We start from the raw sequence: 21,757 nt of genomic DNA on the forward strand, positions 1-21,757 counted from the left end.
GCCTAGCCCTGTCTTCATTGCATCACATCAGGTCTAGCTAGATTCTCCGTGACCTGTTGTATTCCTTTCCAATGAAGCCTACTTAAATCCTTTTGCCTGTTTTTGTTTGCTTGTTTCTATGTGTGGTCTGTTGTTTTGTTTTTCCCCACACTTATTTCTCTGTAGCAGTGAGGTGACCTCCTTGCCCATTTCTAATCAAACTGACGTTTGCAGCAGCGAGCCCGACGGCAGGACGCAGCAAGGTGAGCAGAAAGACCGCCAGAGCTGCTTCCCTGCAGAAAGCCACACCCAGATTCCACCAACAGTCAGGAACCGTGCCCGTGCAGACCCAGGTGAACAGCAGCCCCGGCAGCCCAGCCACACTTCAGAGCCGGACACACGCCCACCCGCCTCGGACAGCAGCAGACCACGCAGCGGCTCCACAGCCGGCCCGCGAGATAGCACCACTTCCCCCGCCCCGCAGCCCCCCCGGCACCCGCCACGCCCCGCTCCCCCCCCGCCGGAGCGCTTGGTGCGGTCTTGCGCACTTCCGGCTCTCGCCGGGCCTGCTTCCGGTGTCCGCCCTCCAGCTCCTCCCGCCACCGCCGCGATGCTGCTGCTGTGGCGGTCGCGCTGCTTGGGCCGGGCGCTGGGCCGCTCGGTGCGCACCCTCCGGCAGGTACGGCCCGGCGCGGCCCGCCCGCGGGGAGGGCGAGGGGCGGGCTGCCGCGGCACTTGGGCGGGCGGGCTCGGCGGCGCCAAGGACACCGGGACGCGCCCGGCTCGGCCCCGCCACCGCCGCTCCGGGGCGGGGGCACCGCGGGTGGCGCGGCCGCGGTGTTGAGTCCCGGCGGCGGGGCGGGCTGTCCGCCTTGGCGGAGGCGCCGTGACTGTGAGGGAGCCCTCGGCTCGGCCGCTCCCCTCGGCTCTTCCCTTCTGGCTCTTCCCTTCCTCCCTCCGCGATTCCCTTCTTCTTTGGTGCGGGAATTGCAGGTGGGCTGTTGGCTGTGCCCGGAGTTATGCACACGGATACACGTGTGTACGGTGCACCGTAAGCGGTTTGTAACTGCGTGTTATGGTTATGTTCGTAACCGTGCTGGTGTATTTGTGGTGACACATTACTTACCGTGCTTGTTTAAGTGGCGTTTTTATAATAGTTATTTTTTTTATCAGCAGTTATGGTGCTGTGTAATTATGCAGAACAGGGAGGAGAGGCACATGGAGAATACGGACTTTTTCAAAACCGGTTTGCATGGAGAGAGGCCACAGCTAAACGGCAAGTGGGCAGTGAGTTGTGGTTAGCCTGCTTGAGGTGGAGGAAAAAGTGGTAAGCTGAGAGGTGAAGGAGGTAGTAGCAGCTTGACATCTCTTGGAGTAGGGATGTGGGGAGTAAGTGCTGATGTGGAGATAACATGGGGCTTGGGGGAACTGTAGAAAGGAATGCTGGAGCATGGCAGGCCTCTGCTGGGAGAAGTGAAAACAACAGACGTGGACAAAATTCAGAAGTGTCCAGCTGAATGGAAGAACGGTGAAGACAGCAAGAAACAGCATGCGAAGGGAGGGGACAGCTGGGTTTAATGCTTAGGAAGAAGGAGGGGTCTGTGTTCATACATCAAGTAGAAATCATGCAGGTGCCACTGAGGCTCCTGCCCCGACAAGTCAGATGCGGTGGCAGAAGGGTGAGCCAAGGCAGTCCCAGGAGGACCAAGAGGTTCTGAAGAGGGATGATGTGATGGGCAGCTGTCATTCATTCACACTTTGGAGGTGAAGTCCTCGTGTTTCTCTGGGGAAGAGTTTGTTAAGAACTTCCTCCCTCGCTTATCCCCTCCACATGCTACAGGAGCTGTCAGCCTGTTGTCTTAGTAACTGTATCCCGTACCCACTGTGAATTGTTATCTCTCCTATCTTTGCATCTGCCTTGCTGTGCTATATATAATTGTGTTAAAGACGCACGGTGGGTTTTCTGTGTACAGCGTTGCTTTGCATCCATCCTTGCTAGTAAAGCAGCAGCCACAATGCTTTGCAGAAGCCATGGCTGGCAAAATGATTGCTGCTGTCAGAGCTGCTCAGCACTAGGGTCTCACTGTGGCTCTGTGCAATGGGCTTCATGCTCCTGTTGAAGTAGGGTCCTGCCCCGACCTGCTCCCTGTTTCCACCACTGCAGAAGAGGTTTGCAGGCATGCAGGCTGTTGTCTTAGCAGACATACACTATAGTTGATTTATGTGTGTGGTGACCTGCTAGAAGGTGACAGCTCCTTGAAGGTGTAGCCTGAGTTGCCACGTGGTGGGGTCACTTTCACATAACAGCAGCGTGAAAACAATTCTGAGAAGTCACGTGTAACTGGGGGAAAGTTTTAATCACTTGTGTGAGTCAGTAGCAAATTAGAACAAGACTTGCTTCTCCAGAGGAACGCTGCTTCCTTACACTGACCGAGGATGCTAACAGCAGCTGGTGAAACCTACAGTTTTCGTATTTTACCAAAGATCTGACACGTGACACACGTAGCCAGGTGATTTCAGGAACAGGTACAATCACAGCGATTCCTTCAGGGGAAAAAAGGGATCGGGAAATAAGCTTACGGGGCATCTCTCAGAGCTGCATGTGCTGGCACACTGTGGTTAGGGGTGGGTGCACAGCAGTTCTGCAGAACACAAGGCAGAGAGCATCTCAGTGTCTTTCTTTACAGCTTCTCAGACCGGTAGAGCTCTTCTCTCACTTCTTTCCTAGGGCAAAGCGAAGCTATGCCATTTTTTCTTTATTTTGCAGCAACTGTAGCACACAGGCTTGGCCCTTCTCCTGGAAGAGAGCTGCAGATTTGCTTTCTCACAGCCATTTACTTTAGCACAGACCTTTTAAACTTGTTTTTTTTTAACCTTATACTAAGACCTTTACACTGGTGCTGTACTTTTTCTTAATGAATTACTGTCTGGGATGCTTGGATTACCTTTACAACTTTATAGAGTACCCAGGAAAACATTAAAGGACAGAGGGGAGCTCATATTCCTTGATATTTTATTTGAGATTAACTTCAGTATTATCTGAGACATTACAGAAATTGAGGGGGACTTGACCAGCGCAGGTGCTGGCACGTACTGAGGCTTGTGGTGCTTTAGGCACACAACCAGATGGAGTTAGCAGGAGGTTTGTCTTAGTGATCCTGGCTTAGAACTGTCTCTGCATGAACTGGATCAATGCTAGCAGTGCTGGGCTGAGGCTAAGCAGTGTAGCACTCAGGATGGTGCAACACCTCTCTCTTCCTTCTCCACATGCCCTGCTGGTTTTGCAGAATCTCGTGTCTAGGATGTTGGGCCCAAGGTGGGCTGCTGCATGGAGTGGTGCTGCAGCTGATGGGCTCTGCCAGATCCCAGCTGGCACAGCAGCCAGGCTGTGCATCCTCAGCACGGCTGATTTGCAGCCATGTCGAGCTGCCCATAGACAATTGAATTGACTGCACATTAATATCTGGGAAGCCAAACCCGTCCTTGAGTTTGGATAATTGATCTGCCAAGGGGCCAATTTCAGAACCGTTAAATAGTTTTGATGATGTGAGGTGTTTGTTGAATGTACTTTAGCATGTTATACCACCCAGTCCTGTAGCTGATAAGACACAGGATTAAATATCTCTTTGGTCCCTGATGTTTCTGCTGTCTGTGACACACATCTACAGAAGTTATTTTGGCATTCAACTGTATCCCATTTTTCTTGCTCTGGTGATACTGAAGTTGGGGTTTCTATATAAACCTCCATCCTGAAACAGACGTTTTGAATGACATCTGATTTTTACCTTCTGTATTTGCTGCTGGATTAGGATGCTTTGAGCTGTTTAAACCATCGTCAATCACATTTCAGTCATGAGTATAGTGATATTTTCCTATAGATTGTGAAGAATGTTTTGGTTCTCCAGATCTGCAGGTTTGGTGCCAGTGAAAGGTGGGTCAGTGATTACTGGGTATGAAGCAAAAGGTCACAAGGAGGTGGAGTCCCCAGCTCACTGTAGGCAGAAGGAGTTAGGCTGTCGAGGAAAATTCTGACCTTCTGGAGTTCAAAGACCCTATAGCCTTGAACAACCAAGAAAACGGTGCTAAGTGCTAGGTTCTGTAACCGTGGGACTGGTGGAGCCCTTCTGGTCCAGGTCTCTTAGGAAAACCAAAGCTCCTCTAGGTTGGGGCTGCCTTTTCGCAGTACTGACATTCTTCTCTCTGACAGGGCAACTGTACTCTGGCAAGGCGCTCCCTGTCTGGTAAGTCTTATGTTTTGTATTTAACTTCAAGTTAATCTAGGCAGAGGTGCTTATTTATTGATAATTGGATTTATTAAGAGTTATTTCTATCAATCATACAATGAAGCAACGTGTGCCCATATGAGTGCCTCTCTTGCCTAGTGTAAATGCCACCCAATGCATCCACCCAAGGTAGAGATTTCTCAGTAGCAGTGCTGTATTTCAAGCATTGTAATGCTTACAACATTTGCTGTTGCAGAGACCAGCTCTCTGATAAACTGCTTTGAAAATTTGGGTGAATGTTAACTGAAATGTCAGAGTGAATATGACCACAAAGTCGTCTGGTGTTTAAACTGCATTTTCTCAGAGCTGTGCTACCTTTGTATGGGATTACATCACTTCCCTTTGAGTCTGCTTTGAGAAATGTGTTAAATCTGCTTATCTTTCCTGGCTATAGAATTCCAGTGTTATTAGCTTTCAGTAGGGGATGGTATCAATATTGTATTACCTTTCTTAAAGATCAAGTGGAGAAATGCTGCTTCTTTTTGGTGTTGTGTAATTGAGATAATTACATTCTATAATTGCTATACTGATTCTCTTTAAGATCAGTCTGGAAATAGGTCCAGTGCCCTGAAAGAGGCAAAGGACAGGAGTTCAGTAAGTAATAAGAATTGCTGTGTCAGGGCATGTAAGCAGTGTGGCAAGGGGTCACTGATGCCTAGAAAACCCTGAGAAGCTGTGCAAATATCTTCCCCATTTTGAATTATGAAGCAGACTTGTTCTTGGGTCAGTGGGTGAAGAGAGAAGAGGGGTGGCAGTGACTCACTGCTCTGCCCTGTACCCCATTTTGAAGGCATTTTTCCTCCTTACTGTTCCATGCAATTGTGAGAGTTCTAGAGAGCACCTCTTAGGGGATTGCCACTTTCTCCTGCTAGGAATCCCTTTGTGTTGGTGGGGAGAGCTCACCAGCAACTGAGGTTTTAGCAGTCCTGAGGACTGGGTGATGTTCCTGTGGGTAACACCTTTCTCATTCACAGGTGTGGCTGGCAGCCAGGGACTGGCCTACATTGACAGCAGGAAGCTCATGTAAGTATCCGTAGGAGAGCTGTGATATGCAGGGGATCTAACCGTGATAACATTTGGAAGCTGGAAGGCAGAATAAAGTCAGCTGTCAGAAAATCTTTGTGCATTTCTGAGGAGCATGGAGGGGGAAAAAAAAAAATTGGGTTCTCTGGCTTTTGCAGGTCAGGAACTTTGTATGTTTCAATAAAATAAGGTCTGTCTGGAACCAGATGTCAAGGCAGGATGGGCAGGAATGAAGAGAGCAGTGGTTAATCAATTTCTTCCCATTGTTCTTATGATTGTGAATGCTCTGTGGTAGCCTCCCAGTAGGATTTCTGTTGGACACATGACGAGGTGGTCTCCTGCAGGAGGAGTGGGATGGCTCGGGGAGCTCTTGTTCATATGACAAGGTCTGCATTGCTGAGATGGTCTCATCATTTCCACAAATACTTTTTTTTTTTTTAACCTTAAGAGTGCATCCAAGAGCTTGATACACTGGTCTGCTTGCACCAAACAGCCTGTGGTAGAGGAAATGCTAAAGCACATTTGCTTCAAGTTTCCAAATACAGTATCCACAGGTATAAAAAACATCTGTGCCAGCTCCCTGTGAAGAGGAATGGTGGAGGGAAGCAGTTGTCTCTTGAATGCTTTGCCGTTGCCATTTTATGGTGCTTTCTCTTCTTCAGACTTTTTTTAGAGGTAAAAAATGGTTCCTGTGATCACATCCTAGGCATGCAGTAGGCTGAGTAGGTCAACCTTTTACCAGTATTTAAAACACAGCAGATATGTTGGGATGTCTCTGTAAATTAAAATTCTGTAGATGTCACTTCACGCTGATTTTCTGAGAGCACTACTGAATTGTTTCCATGCTTCTTGGTTGGATTTTTTGCCCCTTGATCAGGTAAGTGGGAGTCCTTTTGAACCAATACATTTGAACAGCTGAGCAGCCTTCAGATTAGTTAAACAAGCAAATGTAAATTTTGAGCTTGAGACTGGTGCTGGCAGCTTCCACAGGAACTTGCTGCTTATTCTGTGTTCATATCTTATTTTCTTTCTCTCTGCAGAGTAAATAGCTCCAGTGTCTTCACTGTCCGTTACTTCAGAACCACAGCAGTACATAGTAAGTAAAGAGGCAGGAGTCAGTGGGGTGACTCTCATGTTACCTGTAGCTGTTCTAACAACAGCTGAAGCTGCCTTTTCCACCCTTGGTCTAAATTCATTGCTGTCACACTTGGTTGGGCACAGAGCCCTAAAGATTTTGTCTGCTTCTTCTGTCACATTGTGACTTACAACTTACAGTCAGGTGAGGTTTTCTCTCATGTTCAAATCTTAATTGTTACTGAAGCAAGGAGAAGGTCAGCTGGCTTGAGTGCACTCACTCTCCTGGAGTCCTGGCGACAAGAATGAAGAGGTGCCAAAAGTTTTGAGCTCTGAATGTGTTCAAGTCTATCTGTCTGTCTCTGTCACAGGGGATGACGTGGTTACGGTGAACACCCCAGCTTTTGCAGAGTCAGTCACAGAAGGAGATGTCAGGTGGGAGAAAGGTAAATAGTTGCCTCTTCCCTGCGATTCTCAGTACCGTTTCTTCTGCACTGGACAGCTCAGGGATGGACTGTAGTTAACTGGCTGACCATTTTATATTCTTCAGTCTGTGACAAACAAGGCAGTTAAGGTTAATTACAGTTCCCCTGCAGAGTAAGGATTGCAATTACTGCTTCAGTTCCTCTGTCTTGAGTAATGTTGGATGAAGAGAGATGTTTAAACTGGAATTGGACTCTACGCAGTAGATAGTTTGAGTTACACTTTTCTTTAGAACACGTGGAAAACTGGGGTGAAAAAATTCTGGGTTAGTGGGAAACTGCTGTGGGTTAAGAGGGGAGGCTGGAGCACACCTCCTTCCTCACAGTGGTCTTCATATCTATCATTCAGCTGTTGGAGACACAGTGGCGGAAGATGAAGTGGTGTGTGAGATTGAAACAGACAAGGTAGGAGTTCTCTGGACCAAAACGTTTTCTGGTTCACTAGTGAGTACCTTGTGTGGCTCCTCTCCAGCTGAGCCTGTACATCCTGCCTGTCTCTCTTGCTCCCTTCACAGGGACAGACTTTTCTCCATTTACTATGAAAGCAGGCTGTACCTGAAGTGAGAATTGCTTGATAATTCCTTCCTTCCTCATACACTTGATTAAGAATCAGAGGAGCTGATGTTTGTAGGATCTGTAATTTCACTCCCTCCTGTTAGGGTGCTGTCACCTTGGAAACCTGTCTGTGTTTGAACAGGAGAAATCTGCAGAGCAATTTGGTATCTTCAGGCTATTTTAAATTTAACCATTAAGTTTACCCCTTAAAATACTCTTAGGCTTTGAAGCTTGTGCTGAAACTCCCTGCCAAGTTCTTTTTCCAGTGTTGTTGTCAGGAAGATGCTGGCAGTAGGTCAGTTCTGCATTGTACCTTGAAGCAGGAAGATCAGACTGTATGATCTACTATCAGCATCTTCCACACTTCTAAGTGTTGGCACAAAACCCTGCTGAAGGGCATGCAAACTGGTGGAAATGGTGCAGGACAGAGCTGCTCTCTGTGCCAGACTACAATGCGTGTGCCTATTGGCATCTTTGCTTGGGCACTCATTCCTCATCCAGTATTTGGGAGAATTTAAAGACTTTCCTTTTTACAGACATCATTGCAAGTTCCAGCCCCAGCAGCTGGTGTGATTGAAGCCCTTTTGGTACCTGATGGTGGCAAAGTGGAAGGGGGGACACCTCTGTTCAAACTCAGGAAAACTGGAGGTAAGTTTGGGGTTTAACTTGCACTTACCTTCCCATTTCAACCAGTTTTTTGGGTGTTTTTTTTTTGTTTGTTTGTTTTTTTTTAAACAGTGATGTGCTGAAAAAAAAAAACAAACAGACAAATGTAATTGCAGTCTTTCTGAGAGGGAAACTTGCCTTTTCCTTATTCTGGAGGAGACTGCAGTACTAAGCTAAAATTATCCGAGAATTCCCCTCACATACCTCCGTTCTTCACCCTCTTTACTATCCAGTCTTCTGCACAGTGAGGAGATCTAGGGTGTTGATGAGATGAAACACCATGGGATCTACATGGGGTGGCTCCTATCAGTTTATTAGTGTAGAGTGTATAAAGGCAAAATGCTAGAGGATTGACTTCTGTCAGGTTGGTTTGGCTCAGAGGTCCCTGGCAGTAGAAGCTGTGGTTGCTCTTATAATAATTGTTCTTCCTTTTTTTTTAGCTGCTCCTGCCAAGGCCAAACCAGCAGCAGCCCCTCCTCCTCCTCCTGCAACACCTGAACCTGTAGCTGCAGCTCCTCCTCCTCCTGCTGCAGCACCAATTCCAACCACAATGCCACCAGTGCCACCTGTGTCAGCTCAGCCCATTGACAGCAAACCAGGTGAGGCAAGAGCCACTTCCTCTTATTTTAAAGCCTCTTTTCCATGGGGAGTGTTGGTAAAGTTAAAGCCAACAAACTGGCTGTATAGTGGAGGCCTGTCTGGAGAACTCAGCTGTCCCTGAGGCTGCCCAGCCAATGCAAGGCTGCTTAGGCACCCTAAGCAAGTGGCTTGAACAGGCCTTCTGTCTCTCAGGCATTGCCCTCAGCCCCTGGTTTTCCTTTTTGACTGATGTCTTCTTTACTCCTCAGTGTCTGCAGTGAAGCCGGCTGCAGCTCCAGTGGCAGCCCCTCCTGGGGAGGCAGTGCCCAGCAAAGGTGCCAGATCTGAGCATAGGGTAAGCTGTGGGAATAGGGGCCTTGCTGGTTCTTCTCTTGCCGGGTGATGACTTGTTTTGGCATAACCTGTGAACTTGCTGAATGAATCTGAATATATCTGTTCACGTTCAACTTGTCAGGGTTGTGACAGATTGGGAAATGCTTTACATGAGATGACCACTTGGAGGTGGCATGAAGAGAGCCAGGTCTGATCTCATGTTGGTCTTTTCTAGGCAAAAATCTTGTCCTCAGCTCTGCTGACTGAGCACAGACAGCTCCACGAGATCTGCCTGGTCTGTGCACAAGCCCTCAGCAAAGGGCTGAGGGCGCTACAGCTATCTTGTACCTTCTTAAGAAAACTTGATGGAGCAGTCTGCTTTCTCAGCTGTTTTGCTGCTCTTATACTAGCCTTATGCTGGAAATTTGACTGTACTTGGCATTTCTGAGAAACGGGCAGGTCAGAGCAGTTCTACTGTGATGCATTTCAATTCTGCAGTTCAAATGAACTTTTAGTCAAGCTGGGCGACCGATTTCTCAGCTCCTTCTTCAAGGAGACCTGAGGTGAAAACCTTGGACGTTTTACTGGTCAACCAGATAGCAAGAAGGGCCTTTTTTGTTTCTTGTGTGTTTTGCCTCTTGTGTGAACTTGAGGCAGCTTCTGCTTATTTCTTTTTAATTTTCAGGTGAAAATGAATAGGATGCGTCAGCGTATCGCCCAGCGGCTGAAGGAGGCTCAGAACACTTGTGCCATGCTGACCACTTTCAATGAGATCGATATGAGGTGAGGAGCAGACCTGTTGTTTTTAACCTTTGCTAGTAGAAATACATGAGGGCAGTCATCTTTAAATAGCAGCTGAGACCATGCTGATTGCATTTGGAAAGGCTAACAGTGTCTTCTGGCACCTCTTCCTTAGACTTTTCCCCGACCTGTGCGTTTTCATCTGAGCTATGCTGGTGTTGCAGCAGGAAGGGTGCATAGCTTCCTGCTGGGCTTTCATTCCTCTGGAATCATCTATTGCTTGTTAAAGAGGCAGCCCAGTTCCTCATCTATGTGGTTTGTAGTGGAGGACTAGTAGATGTTGAACAGATGAGCATGAGTGAATGCTATCAACTGGACAGTGGCTATTAGGAGACACCAAAAGCACCTGCCAGGTTACTGCTTTTGCAGGTGGGCATATTTGGCCACCCATGAGGTAGTTCCCCAGAGCTTCTCACATGAGCATTGCACCCGTCTGCAGCCCTTGTTGTCAGATGGTTCAGCTTTCCAGAACAGACTGAGGTCCTTCTCCCTCCCCTCTTGGCAGGTGGGGGTCTTCTTACTCAAGTGCTTGCATGGACTGAGCACTCTAATGGCTTTGGAAGGTGGGCAGCTTATGTTACAGTGCATTAGGGGGAAATTGTGCCCAAATCAAATTGCCTTTTGAAATCCTATTCCACTCCTTAAGACAAAACATGTAAATATTTGGGTCTCAAAACAATAAGGTTGGCAAAATAGTCTTGATTGGAGGGGAAGTGCTTCAGAGTTATCTCCTCTCTGAGGTTCATTGAGGTGTCGCTTTACGCTGGCCTCGGGCTCTCATTGCATCTGGTAATCTGGTTTGGATTGATTGCTGTGCTGACGACTCAAGAGGGTCTGAGCTTGGGCCTCCTGCTTCCCGTTGGGGGTCAGCATCTGAAAGGAGTAAGCTGTAATGAGTCACTTTCATAGCAAACCTTGTCCTCATTGCTGCAGTCCTTGTGTCTTGGGAGGCACTAATGTCTTTGGGCAGTAATCCTAGCCCTAAACAAGGTTAGGTGCAGGAAAACAAACACTCTAAACCACAGAGACCCCTGCTCCTTGCTGACACCGTCTCTTCAAAGACTTAAGGTCTCTGGAATCAGGAGAGATGAATCAAGCAATTCCACAGCATCTGTATTATCCTAGAATAGGCAGAGCTCATTTCTTTTTGTAAACATTCTCATCTCTGATAATCATAAGCAGGGAGGGAACAGGAGTTACCTGCTTGAAGGCTGCGGCAGAGCTGGCACTTGGCTTCATAGCATCTGGGAACAATTCTTTCATATTCATTCAATTCCCAAAGTCAAAGAGTGGGGCTTCAGAGATGTCACTGCACTGGCTAGTGCTGGGCTTGTGCAATGGTTGAAGTCTTCTACCTCTATCATTACCTGCATCTTTTCTTCTTTTGGCATTTTTTTCCTGTGTTTTTCATTTTTCCAGATGCATCTGGGCTGACCCTGGATTTGCTTTCGGCAGTGCCACACTGCAGTGGTGGCTCCAGAGTTTCAGCAGAAGTATTTGCAGCTTTATCAGGTCTAAGCAGGAAATATGCCATGCCACATCTTGCTTTTGTGCCTGGCAGCACAAGCCTTGTAAACCTATCCTGTTGAGGTTAGGGTCCAGAAGCAGTTCCCGTTAGATCTTTTGGCAGGGGCTTTGGAGCAACCATCAGCCCATTTCACCTACACCTCCTAAAGGATTTTTCAGGACGCTGGAAGTTTGCCAGTTGGTAGTGCAAGTTTGCAGTCCTTGGGATGGCACTGAGATCTGTTACAGAGTGAGGAAATGGCATTTTCCTGGACTCCCTGCTGACCACTGTTGTAACATGTTTTGCAGCAACATCCGGGAGATGAGAGCTGTACACAAGGATCCTTTCATGAAAAAGCACAACCTGAAATTAGGTTTCATGTCAGCTTTTGTGAAAGCTTCAGCTTTCGCTCTGCAGGACCAGCCTGTTGTGAATGCAGGTGAGTGGTGATCCTCACTGTAAGTCGTATATCTTACCAGTGAATGTGCCAGAGTGGGCAAAAAGCAGGTGGCCCAGTCCAAGGCAGGGCTGTTGGCATGGATAAGCAAGTCAAATACAAGATGAAGAGAGGACAAAGTCCTTCAGGCTGTTGCTGATGTTGCTAATGCCACTTACGTAGGTAAAGTACATGTTGCCAAACGTCCTATTAGCAAGGGTTGCTGGGGCTGGGGCTGTGAGTGCTAGATGTCTTAGCCCAAAGAAAGCTGAGCCTGCTGCTTGGTGTAGTTGCTGTAGGTGCAGTGCAGTTCCTGGTGAGTGTCAGAGGTGTTTGCTCAAACCCAGAGGAGGAGAATAATCAAGGCAATGTCTGAGTGGCACTGACCTCTATGTGCTATGATTCCTTTCTGTATATCCTGATACTTCTCCCATAGAAGCAGTGAGGACACACTTTCTATAGTTAAGCAAGTTGTTATTATTTGTGGCTATTTCTGGCCTGTTAAGCTTTTGATCTTTGGGTACTGCATGTGTAACGTACCTTTTTCTTTTCTTTTTTTTTTTTTCTTTTAGTAATTGATGACACGACCAAAGAGATTGTGTACAGGGACTATGTGGACATCAGTGTAGCTGTAGCAACTCCCCGGGTAGGTACCTTAGGTGCTCTGCGCATGCTTCCTGTAGCCTTGGGTCTGGGATGGTCATATGCTTTGAGCCAACACAGCTTGCAGCAGAATCTTACTGATGGGACTGCTTATCTAGATGAGACATCTGATGTATTTTTTTTATCTGATGACTGTTGAGGTGAGTTCTGGGAGAAGGTGAAGGACAAAGAACATTTTGGCACTGTGCTTAAATGTGTAGTAACAGGGTCAATAAAGATCTTGGTGGTGGTGGAGTAGAGCCAAGTTAGAGAAACCTGTTTTTCTTGCACTTGTGAGAATATGGTATGGACACTAAAAGCTTTGTATGTTCTGACTAACTCTGCTGTTTTGTCCCACCATTTCTGTAAATCATATTCCTGCTCAGAACGGAAAAAGGTGTTCCTGCAGAAGGGAGAGTATGGGATGGAACTCATGCTGAATTAGTTCTTTCCATTGTAAGACAGAGGTCTGGCCAGGACTGAAGTTCTGTCACTGCTCTCAAAGTCTAGGGGAGCTCCCACATGTAGGGACTCTGTTCTTCTCACAGAGAAAGAGATGACAGCTGCCCAGTGCCTCACTCACTGTGGTGGATGTGGCCTGGGGATATGGACAGTCCTGGCTGAATTTATATGACGGGTTTATAGGCAAAGACAACGTTTCATTCACTGTACAGGGCCTTTGTGGGTGCCATGCCAGGTTTTCTGGCAGGCTGACAGAATGTGAGGCAGCTGTGCCAAGCACCTGCTGTGGGCTGAGCAGGAGGCAGGAGTGGTGCTGGGTTGGGCCAGGCTCCTGCCCAATAGTGGTTATCTACTTGTCACTGCCATTAATTTGCTGATTGTGCACTTTGCTTCTTCCTAGGGTCTTGTGGTCCCTGTCGTTAGGAATGTAGAAAATATGAACTTTGCTGACATAGAGCGAGCTATCTATGAGTTGGGGGAAAAGGTAAGAAAGGCGGCTGGAGGTGTTCTTGGAAAAGATTGGGAGGGTGCTGGATAGGCATGAATTGATTTGATCCCCTTGTGGCATCGTCTCTGACCTCTGACACATGGAGTTATGTTGTAGGGAACGATCCAGTTACAGCTGTAGCTGTGCCCATGGCTTACAGGACAGACCTATGTACTTGTTGCCCTTCCAGAAGACTTCCCACTATGTATTAGTGATATGCTGTGTCTTCACCATTCCTTTTGGAGGCCAAGGCTGAACTGCCCTGGGATAAGTCCCTCTTATCTGTTTCCTGCACAAGCAGGATTTGGAATCAAAGGCAAAAAAAGTCTTCCGCAAAGACAGCAAATATTTGAGTCTTAAAACAGAATGCGTTTTCAAGTAATTGATGCTGGTTTTCAGCTGAACAAATAAGTGAAGCTCTGGCCATCAGCATTTGTTGAGAGGCTGAACGTTCAAACCCTTGTCCTTTGTCATTTGTGGTCTGAGTGGCTTTCTGAGACCTTACCTTTCCTCTAGGCACGGAAGAACGAACTGGCTATTGAAGACATGGATGGTGGCACTTTCACAATCAGCAATGGAGGGGTTTTCGGGTCACTCTTTGGGACACCTATCATCAACCCACCGCAGTCTGCTATCTTAGGCATGCATGCCATCTTTGACAGGCCTGTGGCTGTGGGAGGCAAGGTAAGTGGAGCTGCACAGGAGATTTCAGTGAGTAGAGAGGAGTGCTCCGTGGGATGAGGATCATGCCCAGTACGCTGTTTCTAGGGAGGGTGATGTCGCTTTTATGAAAGGCTTCACTGTGAAGGAGGAACAGAGACTAAAAGATGAAAGGGCAACTTTGCTGGCACTGGTACTTGCCTGAGATGTGCAGAGAGCCTTGCCCCAATCGAAAGGGACACAGCTGAATAACTGCTAGGGTGTGGAAAGGAGGAAGGGGCTGTAGTCTCTGTGATAGAGAGCAGCTCCAGAGAAGCGACCAAGCGTTGTGCAGTGCAGGCTAAGCTAGTGCTGGTGCCTGGGTTGAATGAGCGGTGTGAATTGTGCCATGCGGTGTTCCGAGCCCCTGATTCAGGACAGGAGAATGCCAGGTCTTCCCTAGATTGAGAGGAGGGTATCCTGCAGGCAGCAGGGCTGAGCTCGCTAATACCCGTCTTGTTCTCCCCCTTCAGATCGAGATCCGGCCCATGATGTACGTGGCACTGACCTACGATCACCGGCTGATTGATGGCAGAGAGGCAGTGACTTTCCTGCGCAAGATCAAGGCAGCGGTGGAGGATCCCCGCGTGCTGCTACTCGACCTGTAGAGCAGTCACACCCCCCACACAACCCACCCAGGGCATAGACGCAGCACCAGCAGGGGCGCAACGCAGGGCATTCAGGGACTGGCTGGGGTCATTCCAGTCTCCCTCCCACCCCTGAGATCAGAGATGTCCCAGAGGGAACTGGGAGGATAGCTCCTACCTCCTTTCCTGTTCTGTTTAACGGATGGTTCAGCCTCTCACTAGGATTGCCGTGCAGTGGGCCGACCGCTGAACGGCACTGCCTTTTTGGAGCCATCTGTGTGGCATCCTCTCCCTCACGGCACCAAACTCTCACCTCTAGCTTGTCCAATACCACTGGAAAGTGCTTGCTGCTGCTGTGCTAGGGTATCCTTTCCTGCCACTCCAGGGTGGGTTCAGCTTTATTTCCTAGCACTGAGGTTCTGGGAGGGGAGGGAGAGGAAAGGCTACTGTTCTGTCCCCGTTTTGCTTGAAAATATATCACACTCATCTGCCTTGCAAGGGCAGCCTGGGTTCCCCCAGGCCAATTGCAGCAGAGTTTTTGATCAGAGCAGTGCTGAGGTAGGTGTTGTGCCCCTGGCAGTGCTCTAATTACACTCCCTCCACAGACTGGAATGCAGTGGTTGCATCTCCCCTGCTTTTCCTTGGAGATCGTCTGTCTCTCTCTAGCCTGGCCACTGAGACATGAATGTTCCTGGCCAAGTAGGCAGAGCCCATGATCCCTGTGGAGGCAGCACTGTTCCTGGGGATGGGAGGCCACCCTTTCACCATGACATGCCCAACACTAGGCTAAGAAACAGCCCGCAGCAGCTGTCCTTGAATCACAGCGTACTGATGGATGGGTCTGCGTGTGAGGGCTTGGCCTGCTACCATCAGAGAGCTGCGGGGGGGGAAGGGAGGGCTGGTCTGCAAGTGTAATGTATATCCCAGCCCAAGGCTGCTGGTTTTGGGGGGAGGGGGGACAGTCCTTAATCTGATAGCGCACACATGTAATGGGGAGTGAGGGGGTTGCTAGTGCCTGCAGAGTCTATTACTCTTACCCTCTACACTGAACTTGTAACTAAAATATTTAACACAGCGGATTTTAAATGAAATAAAACTGGTCAACAACTGCAAGGTGGGCTGTGTTTGGGGAGGTAGTTCCTGAGAGAGGCCTTGGGCATTGGCAGCCTCTGTAGCACAGCATGAACAGCCCGTTCTCTGGGAGTGAGAGGAAGGGAACTGGAGCTGGGTCTTTCCGTGGTGATAGTAAATGGAAGTTTCTCTGGCTCTGAACTCTCCTGTTCTCAAATCCTCTGGCATAGAACTGTCTCTTACCAGAAAATACGAGAAAGCATCTTTTTCCATATTTCTTTGTCTATTGACAGCAAAGAAATCCCAGCATTTTCTAAGTGGTGTGATGGCCAAGAACGAGAACTGGGACAAGCTCTCAGTATGGTTCTGGAACCAGGTTGGTTTTCCCTGGTAGAACGGGGGTTGTAAATTGTGGAAGTGAGAAAAAGGGTATTAATGGTTGCGCAGGCAAGAAATGTAAACCGAAAGTTGTTTCTCGTTACGGGCACTGAGGGCATTTCTCCAAGGAGCTGTCTGTCTTGGAACATTAAGAAACCATTCCTGGATTGTGGTAGGGGTTTCCCATCTCTGACATAAGCTTCAGAGAATGGTTTGCCTTTACCAGCTATGAGTAAAGGCAGTCTCTTCTGAGAGAAAACTATTGCATGCACAGCTGCATTGCTGATGAGAGAATTTTCTAGTACTTGTTCCTACTGCTTCCTGGCAGCTAAGGAGAAATAGATGTGTGGCATCAGCTTTCCTTTGTGCCTGACTGAGATAGGTTAGGAGAGGAGAGAAGGGGGGAGGAAAAACCCAAACCCTATGCTATGAGAAGACCAGCGTGGTCAGCTGCTGTTGCAAAAATAAACGGAGTGAAAGAGAAGGTTCTGATTTTAAAAATGCTTCCCATGCACCTTCAGAATACAGCAGGGCATCCGTACCTGTGTACATGAAGCTGTATTCTGTTTAGAGTGTGGCCTTTGAACCCCGCAGGCTCTTACACCAATCCAGGGCAACCTGGTTGACTGACTCTGCCTCGCTTGCTGTAGGAGGCTCGAGCAGCTGCTGTGCTTGGAGCTTCGTTTTGTGTGACCCTTCTGGGTGACTGCGAAGGTGCTGCGTGGCACAAGGGTGCTGGGGCAGAGGTGCCAGCTGTGGGGTCGGTGCAGCTGAGCCCCGCTGCATCGCAGCACTCCAGCCGCGTCGCTGCAGCAGGAGCTCAGCTTCTCCCGGACTCTGCTTCCCTCTGGTGGCCGAGCCCTGCTGCTGCCGCCAAGATGAGAGGGGCTGGGAGAGGAGCGGGGTGTTGCAGCTGGCTACAGCCAGGGTCGGAACCAGCAGCCGCAGCAGTGCTTCACTGCTGTCAGGAGCTCATTAGTACTGGGGAAGCTTGGGCAGTGGGAGGTTACTGGGAGGAGAGGATCAGAAGTACACTCCTGACGATGCTAGATACACCTTCGGCCCAGAGGTACTGTGATTCTCAACAAGTCAAGCTGTGCTAATTCTCATCAGTCATCATAAAATCATAGAACAGTTTGGGTTGAGTGCTGACTCAGAAACAGAAGGACACTTCTGCAAGCAGTCACATGTGGTTTATTCTTTTCACAGAGCTGGGAGTAGAAGAGCCAGGGGCTCCATCCCACCCCTGACCTGCAGCAGGCATTACCACACACATGCAGCTGGTGAATGGCACAGAGCACAGGCTCGGGCACCAGCCAGCAGAGTCCCAGGGAGACACAACTGGAAGCCACAAAAAATAACGGGGACATCAACTGCAGTAGCAGCAGAAATAAAACCAGAGGGAAGAAACCCCATGGCACTGTGCTAAGCAGTGGGCCATGGCCTCTCCTCAGTGGCTGAAAAGGGTGGTACATATGAGGTTTAGGGTATAGACTCCATCCCAAGCAGGGGGGTCCTAATGGAAGAACCCTCAGCCTCCCCTTGAAGATGCTAGCAAGCGTAGGCAGCAACAGAAGATTTGTGGCCACAAAACCTTGTATGTGCCCTCCCCCTTTACAAGCAGGCCTCCCACCACTGCAGGCAGAAGAGCCAAGTGGGTTCACAGGCTTTGGGTAGGACGCAGCCTCTCGAGCTCCCCTGCTTAGCCCACCAGCTTGCTCCAAGAGATGGTGCTGAAGAAAGAGTGGGACTTGAGCTTGGAGATTCCACCTCCTCCTGCACCCAAACGCTGTTTGGGGTTGTGCTGCAGGAGCTGCAGAGAAACATAGGAGATTAGCTGGGGAAGATTGGTGCACTGGGAAAGCTGCCTAGGCTTGACTTGGCTCTTCAGCCTTTACCTGAGTAAGTAGTGATGTAGCTGCCAGGCTGAGACCCTCGGGCAGAAGTAGCTGTGTGTGAGGGTAGATCCCTGTTGGATGGCTTTGGAACAGTGGCTGTAGGAGGCAGAGGGTGACAGTGAGCAGCTGCACTGATCAGAACAGTAACACCCTGCTGAGCCTTCAGTACCACCCACTCCCATCCCAGCGTGGCAGGTTAAAATCCAAGGCTCTCAGCTCACAGGGCACTAGGAACCACACTCCTGGAACACTGCAGCATGGGGCCAGTGCTGGAATGCAGCCCATTGCGCTGTTGTGTCCCATGTGCCCCATCCCAGTGCTGCACAGCCCCACTGCTTCTTACCACTCCAGTCAGCAGCTCGTACAGCAGTGACCCAAAGCTCCAGCAGTCCGCCGCTTCAGTCAGCTCTGCGATGCCCCCCACTTCTGCAGAAAGAGCCAGTGAGGGATGTGGGCTGGCAGTGAGGAGCTGGGCCTGGGCAGCAGCCCCGAGGCTGTTACACGGTAGGCCTGCGTGCAGCTGGCCTTCCCCCCAATCAGTAGCACCGGGCAGAGGATGTGAGCCTTACCTGGGGCACTGTACAGCTGCTCCAGTGCTTGGCTGCAGTACTGTGGCTCTACCTCTGTCCACTGGCCAAAGAAGGTGAGACGGACGTGACCTGAAGGCCAGCACCAAAGAGGTTAAGACAAAACTGGCAGAGCACAAAGCCAAGGCCCAGCCACTCAGCTGGCAATAAGCCCTTACTGGGGACAGCTGGGACACACGGCCTCTGCTGTGCCCTGAGTGCAGGGATACTGAGCATCCCCTGCTGAGAGCAGGCTGCTTAGATGGGGGCCAGTCCATGGACCTCGGAGCAGGCAGCAGTGAGGAGCACAGCAGAAGAGGAAGGCTGACTTTCCCCTTGCAAAATTCTGATTTTTGTTCCTAAGCATTTTGTGGCTCTTCAGTTTGCCTCAAACTTTTCCAGCTGCCCAGGGAGGTACCCATGGCTTGAAGCAAATGGCAGGCTAAAGGAACCCTGGGTCACAAGTACAACCTGGGTAAAAGGGCAGTTTCACCAACCTCAAATACTGCTCAGCTGCTCCCAACTTCCCTGTGCCAGGATTTCCCAGGCAGACAGGTCCACACAGGAGCGGAAGCAGCATATTCCTGCGGCCATGTTCCCTCTAGACACACCTCTCATAATAACCTCTTGGAAGTCTCAGATCATGCTTTCAGGCTCAGACAAACCTCCCCATCTTCCCACCACAACAGGCTCAGGAAGCCTGAGACTCCTGGCAATTGGGTGAGCAGCCATCTTCCAGCCCAGTGGCCAGCCTCCACCTACCAGCTGTATCCAGCAGCAGGTTCCTGGGATTGAGGTCCCGGCACAACACGCCCTGTTGGTGAAGCCCCTCTAAAGCCAAGAGGATTTCTGCTGCCCACATCTGCACCTGCTCCTCCTTCACAGCCCAGGCCGTGCGGCCGTGCCCCCAGGCGGCCGGAGCCCTGCGGAGTCCCGATGGGGCTGGAGCACAACCACGGGTCAGACTGGCAGTCTGGCCACCGAGAGCCCTGGGCTCATGCTGAGCTGTTCTTGCCAACATGCAGCCCTTGGCCTCGCCAGTGGTCACAGAGTTCTGGGGGTGGAAGACCAGACCCTGCTCACAGAGGCTGGGGCTGGGAGTGAATGCAGCTTGGTTGGAGGAGCCCTGGCTGCTCCCTTTGGTGCTGTCCTCGCTGTTCTCTCCCCCATGGCCCTGCAGGGCTGGGGAGACTGCAGTACACAGGGAACCAGAACTGGGGGAAGGGCCCTGCTGAGAGCGGTACTTGGCACGCAGGTGGGACCACAGTGTCTCCCCTGGAAAGCAAAGAAGAAGAAGTGATGGGGCACAAAGCAAGACAGGTACCACACCACGCACCCCATCATCTCCCCATCTGCCATCCCCTCTCTGGTCTGATCTCAAACCCATTGCGTAGCCTCTTCATCTCTAACCATACATCCTCCTGAGAAGGGCTGCGCCAGCAGATAAGGCAGACCTAACCCACGGAGACGCAGCTGATGCATTAAGGCTGGGGAAGGAGCGGGAGGCAGCGCTGCACTCACCCTGCACGTGCTCCAGGTGCAGGAAGATGGAGTCCTCACTTGTGTAGTAGCACAGCAACTTCACCATAAAGGGGACGCCATGTGGGATGATGGTCTGGCGCGTGCGGGTCTCCACGAAGGACTTGGGGAGGCTCTGAGGAGGTAGAGTACAGGTCACTGGGGGTTACAGGTGGAAGGTGTGAGCTTCCCAGGCCCTGTCAGGACAGGACCCAGCCAAGAGGGCTGTGGCAGCGTGCCAAAGTCCTTTATTTATAGGGGACTATTGTGTTCCAAGGGTGCTGGAAGTGCCCGCCAGCTGCGCTGGGCACACCATGCGTGTGACCCACCACTGCTTTCAGGGCAGAATGTGAGGCGAAGCCTGGGCCACCGTCACAAGGCTAAGGCCCAGTGGAGAAGCAAACAGATGAAGAGGACCTCCTCCCTCCTGCTCACAGGAGGCGGCTGAGAGGGGCAAGCGGACAACTGCAGATCGGGAAGGCTCCAGAGGAGGCTCCTCGAGCCGCTCTTTGCTGAGCCGCACGACAAAGGAACTGAGAAGCACCGACCACTCGGCCCTACGTGCTGCAGGACCCCAGGCCACTACGGGACGGAGGCGGAGGACGCCCGGAGCCGTTACCCACCTTAAGGATGAAGGTCCTGCCGGTTGCCGGGTCCTGCACTACCTGCACCTGCGGGAAGCGTACGGCACCGATCAGACGCGGTGACCGCTCGCACCCAGAGCCACCAGGGCGGGCCGGGGCCCCCCGCACCCCTCTCGCGCTCCGGCCTCACCTTGTCGATGAGCGCCAGCACCCGGCACCGCCGCAGGTTGTCCACCGCCGAGCGCAGCGTTCTGACGGGCCGCAGGCGGAGGCTGCTGTACCCCTGCGGGCGGGGAGAACCGGGGTGAGGGACCCACCACCACGCGTCACCCGGACGGGGACGAGGGCGCGGCCCCGCTCGGGGCTCACCGTGCCGCCGGGGCTGCCATCGCCCAGCGCCCGCTGCAGGTGGCAGGTGAAGATCTCCTCGGCGCGCCGCAGGTACTGCGTGATCTTCCGCTTCACGGCCTCGCGCCGCTCCCGGTTGGGTTCCACTGAGAGCGGAGGGCGGTGTGAGAGGGCGGCGGCTCCGCCCGGACCCTCCGGACTCCGCACCGCGCCCCCTCCCCCCCGCGCCCGCGCCCCCTCCCCCCCGCGCCCGCGCCCGCGCCCCTCACCCTGCACGCCGCGCAGCAGCACGTCCACGCCGTTCTGGTAGTGGTTGAAGGCCTCCTCGTAGTCCTCGCTGACGTCTCGCTCCAGCGCCAGCCGCAGCTGCCGCGCCGCCTCCACCAGGTAGTCCCGGCCCGGCCGGCTCATGGGGCCCGGGGGCGCGGGGCCGCGGCGCGGGGCTCGGGCATCCTCCTACCCCCCGCCCCGCCCCGCCGGGGCTGCGCGCGGCCGCCTCGGGATCCGCGTTCGGCAGGAGCGCGCCCGGCGGCTGCCCCGCCCGCCCATTGGCCGCGAGTGAGATCATCGCGGCGCGGGAACGCGCGGGGGGCTCCCACCGTCGCGCCGGTGGGGCGGGTGCGCGCGGAGCTCCGCGGCGCTGGAGTCCGAGGGTCCTCAGCGGCTGCCTGGGAGCCGGTGAAAGCCCCAGACCTCCGGAGGCTGCCGCTGATCGGATCGTGCGCGGCTCCGGGGGAAGCGGGGAGCTTCCCGGCACGCCGGGACGGGATCCGCTATCGCCACAACGGCTACGCCCCAC

The 21,757-nt window shown here is 51.5% G+C and overlaps 2 protein-coding genes across 2 annotated transcripts; one reads left to right on the forward strand and one right to left on the reverse strand.

Moving 5' to 3' along the window:
* The first annotated feature begins 555 nt into the window (after window positions 1-555).
* DLST (dihydrolipoamide S-succinyltransferase) lies at window positions 556-15,461 on the forward strand. The gene is made up of 15 exons (XM_042865191.1): window positions 556-658; window positions 4,187-4,220; window positions 5,237-5,285; window positions 6,326-6,381; window positions 6,731-6,805; window positions 7,191-7,246; window positions 7,933-8,044; window positions 8,503-8,661; window positions 8,911-8,996; window positions 9,660-9,757; window positions 11,591-11,721; window positions 12,291-12,364; window positions 13,223-13,306; window positions 13,826-13,993; window positions 14,482-15,461. Exons 1-15 carry the CDS (start codon window positions 590-592, stop codon window positions 14,614-14,616), a joined length of 1,386 nt encoding a protein of 461 aa, XP_042721125.1. The 5' UTR covers window positions 556-589; the 3' UTR covers window positions 14,617-15,461.
* A 1,757-nt stretch (window positions 15,462-17,218) lies between these two features.
* On the reverse strand, window positions 17,219-21,507 carry RPS6KL1 (ribosomal protein S6 kinase like 1). Its single transcript, XM_042864922.1, is given in 10 exon segments — window positions 17,219-17,857; window positions 17,943-18,038; window positions 18,286-18,368; window positions 18,512-18,601; window positions 19,271-19,783; window positions 20,030-20,162; window positions 20,650-20,697; window positions 20,801-20,893; window positions 20,980-21,104; window positions 21,228-21,507. Coding segments are annotated over 10 exon segments (1,572 nt in total). The 3' UTR covers window positions 17,219-17,746.
* Window positions 21,508-21,757: the final 250 nt, after the last annotated feature.

Source organism: Lagopus leucura, unplaced genomic scaffold, assembly GCF_019238085.1.
Source record: "Lagopus leucura isolate 7727_CA_CO unplaced genomic scaffold, USGS_WTPT01 Super-Scaffold_1, whole genome shotgun sequence".
Lineage (NCBI taxonomy): Eukaryota > Metazoa > Chordata > Aves > Galliformes > Phasianidae > Lagopus > Lagopus leucura.

Coding starts and splice junctions, on each gene's coding strand:
- DLST (XM_042865191.1), top strand. CDS start 590: ATGCTGCTGCTGTGGCGGTCGCGCTGCTTGGGCCGGGCGCTGGGCCGC. Junction 6,382..6,730: donor CAGAACCACAGCAGTACATA/GTAAGTAAAGAG, acceptor TCTCTGTCACAG/GGGATGACGTGGTTACGGTG. Junction 12,365..13,222: donor TAGCTGTAGCAACTCCCCGG/GTAGGTACCTTA, acceptor GCTTCTTCCTAG/GGTCTTGTGGTCCCTGTCGT.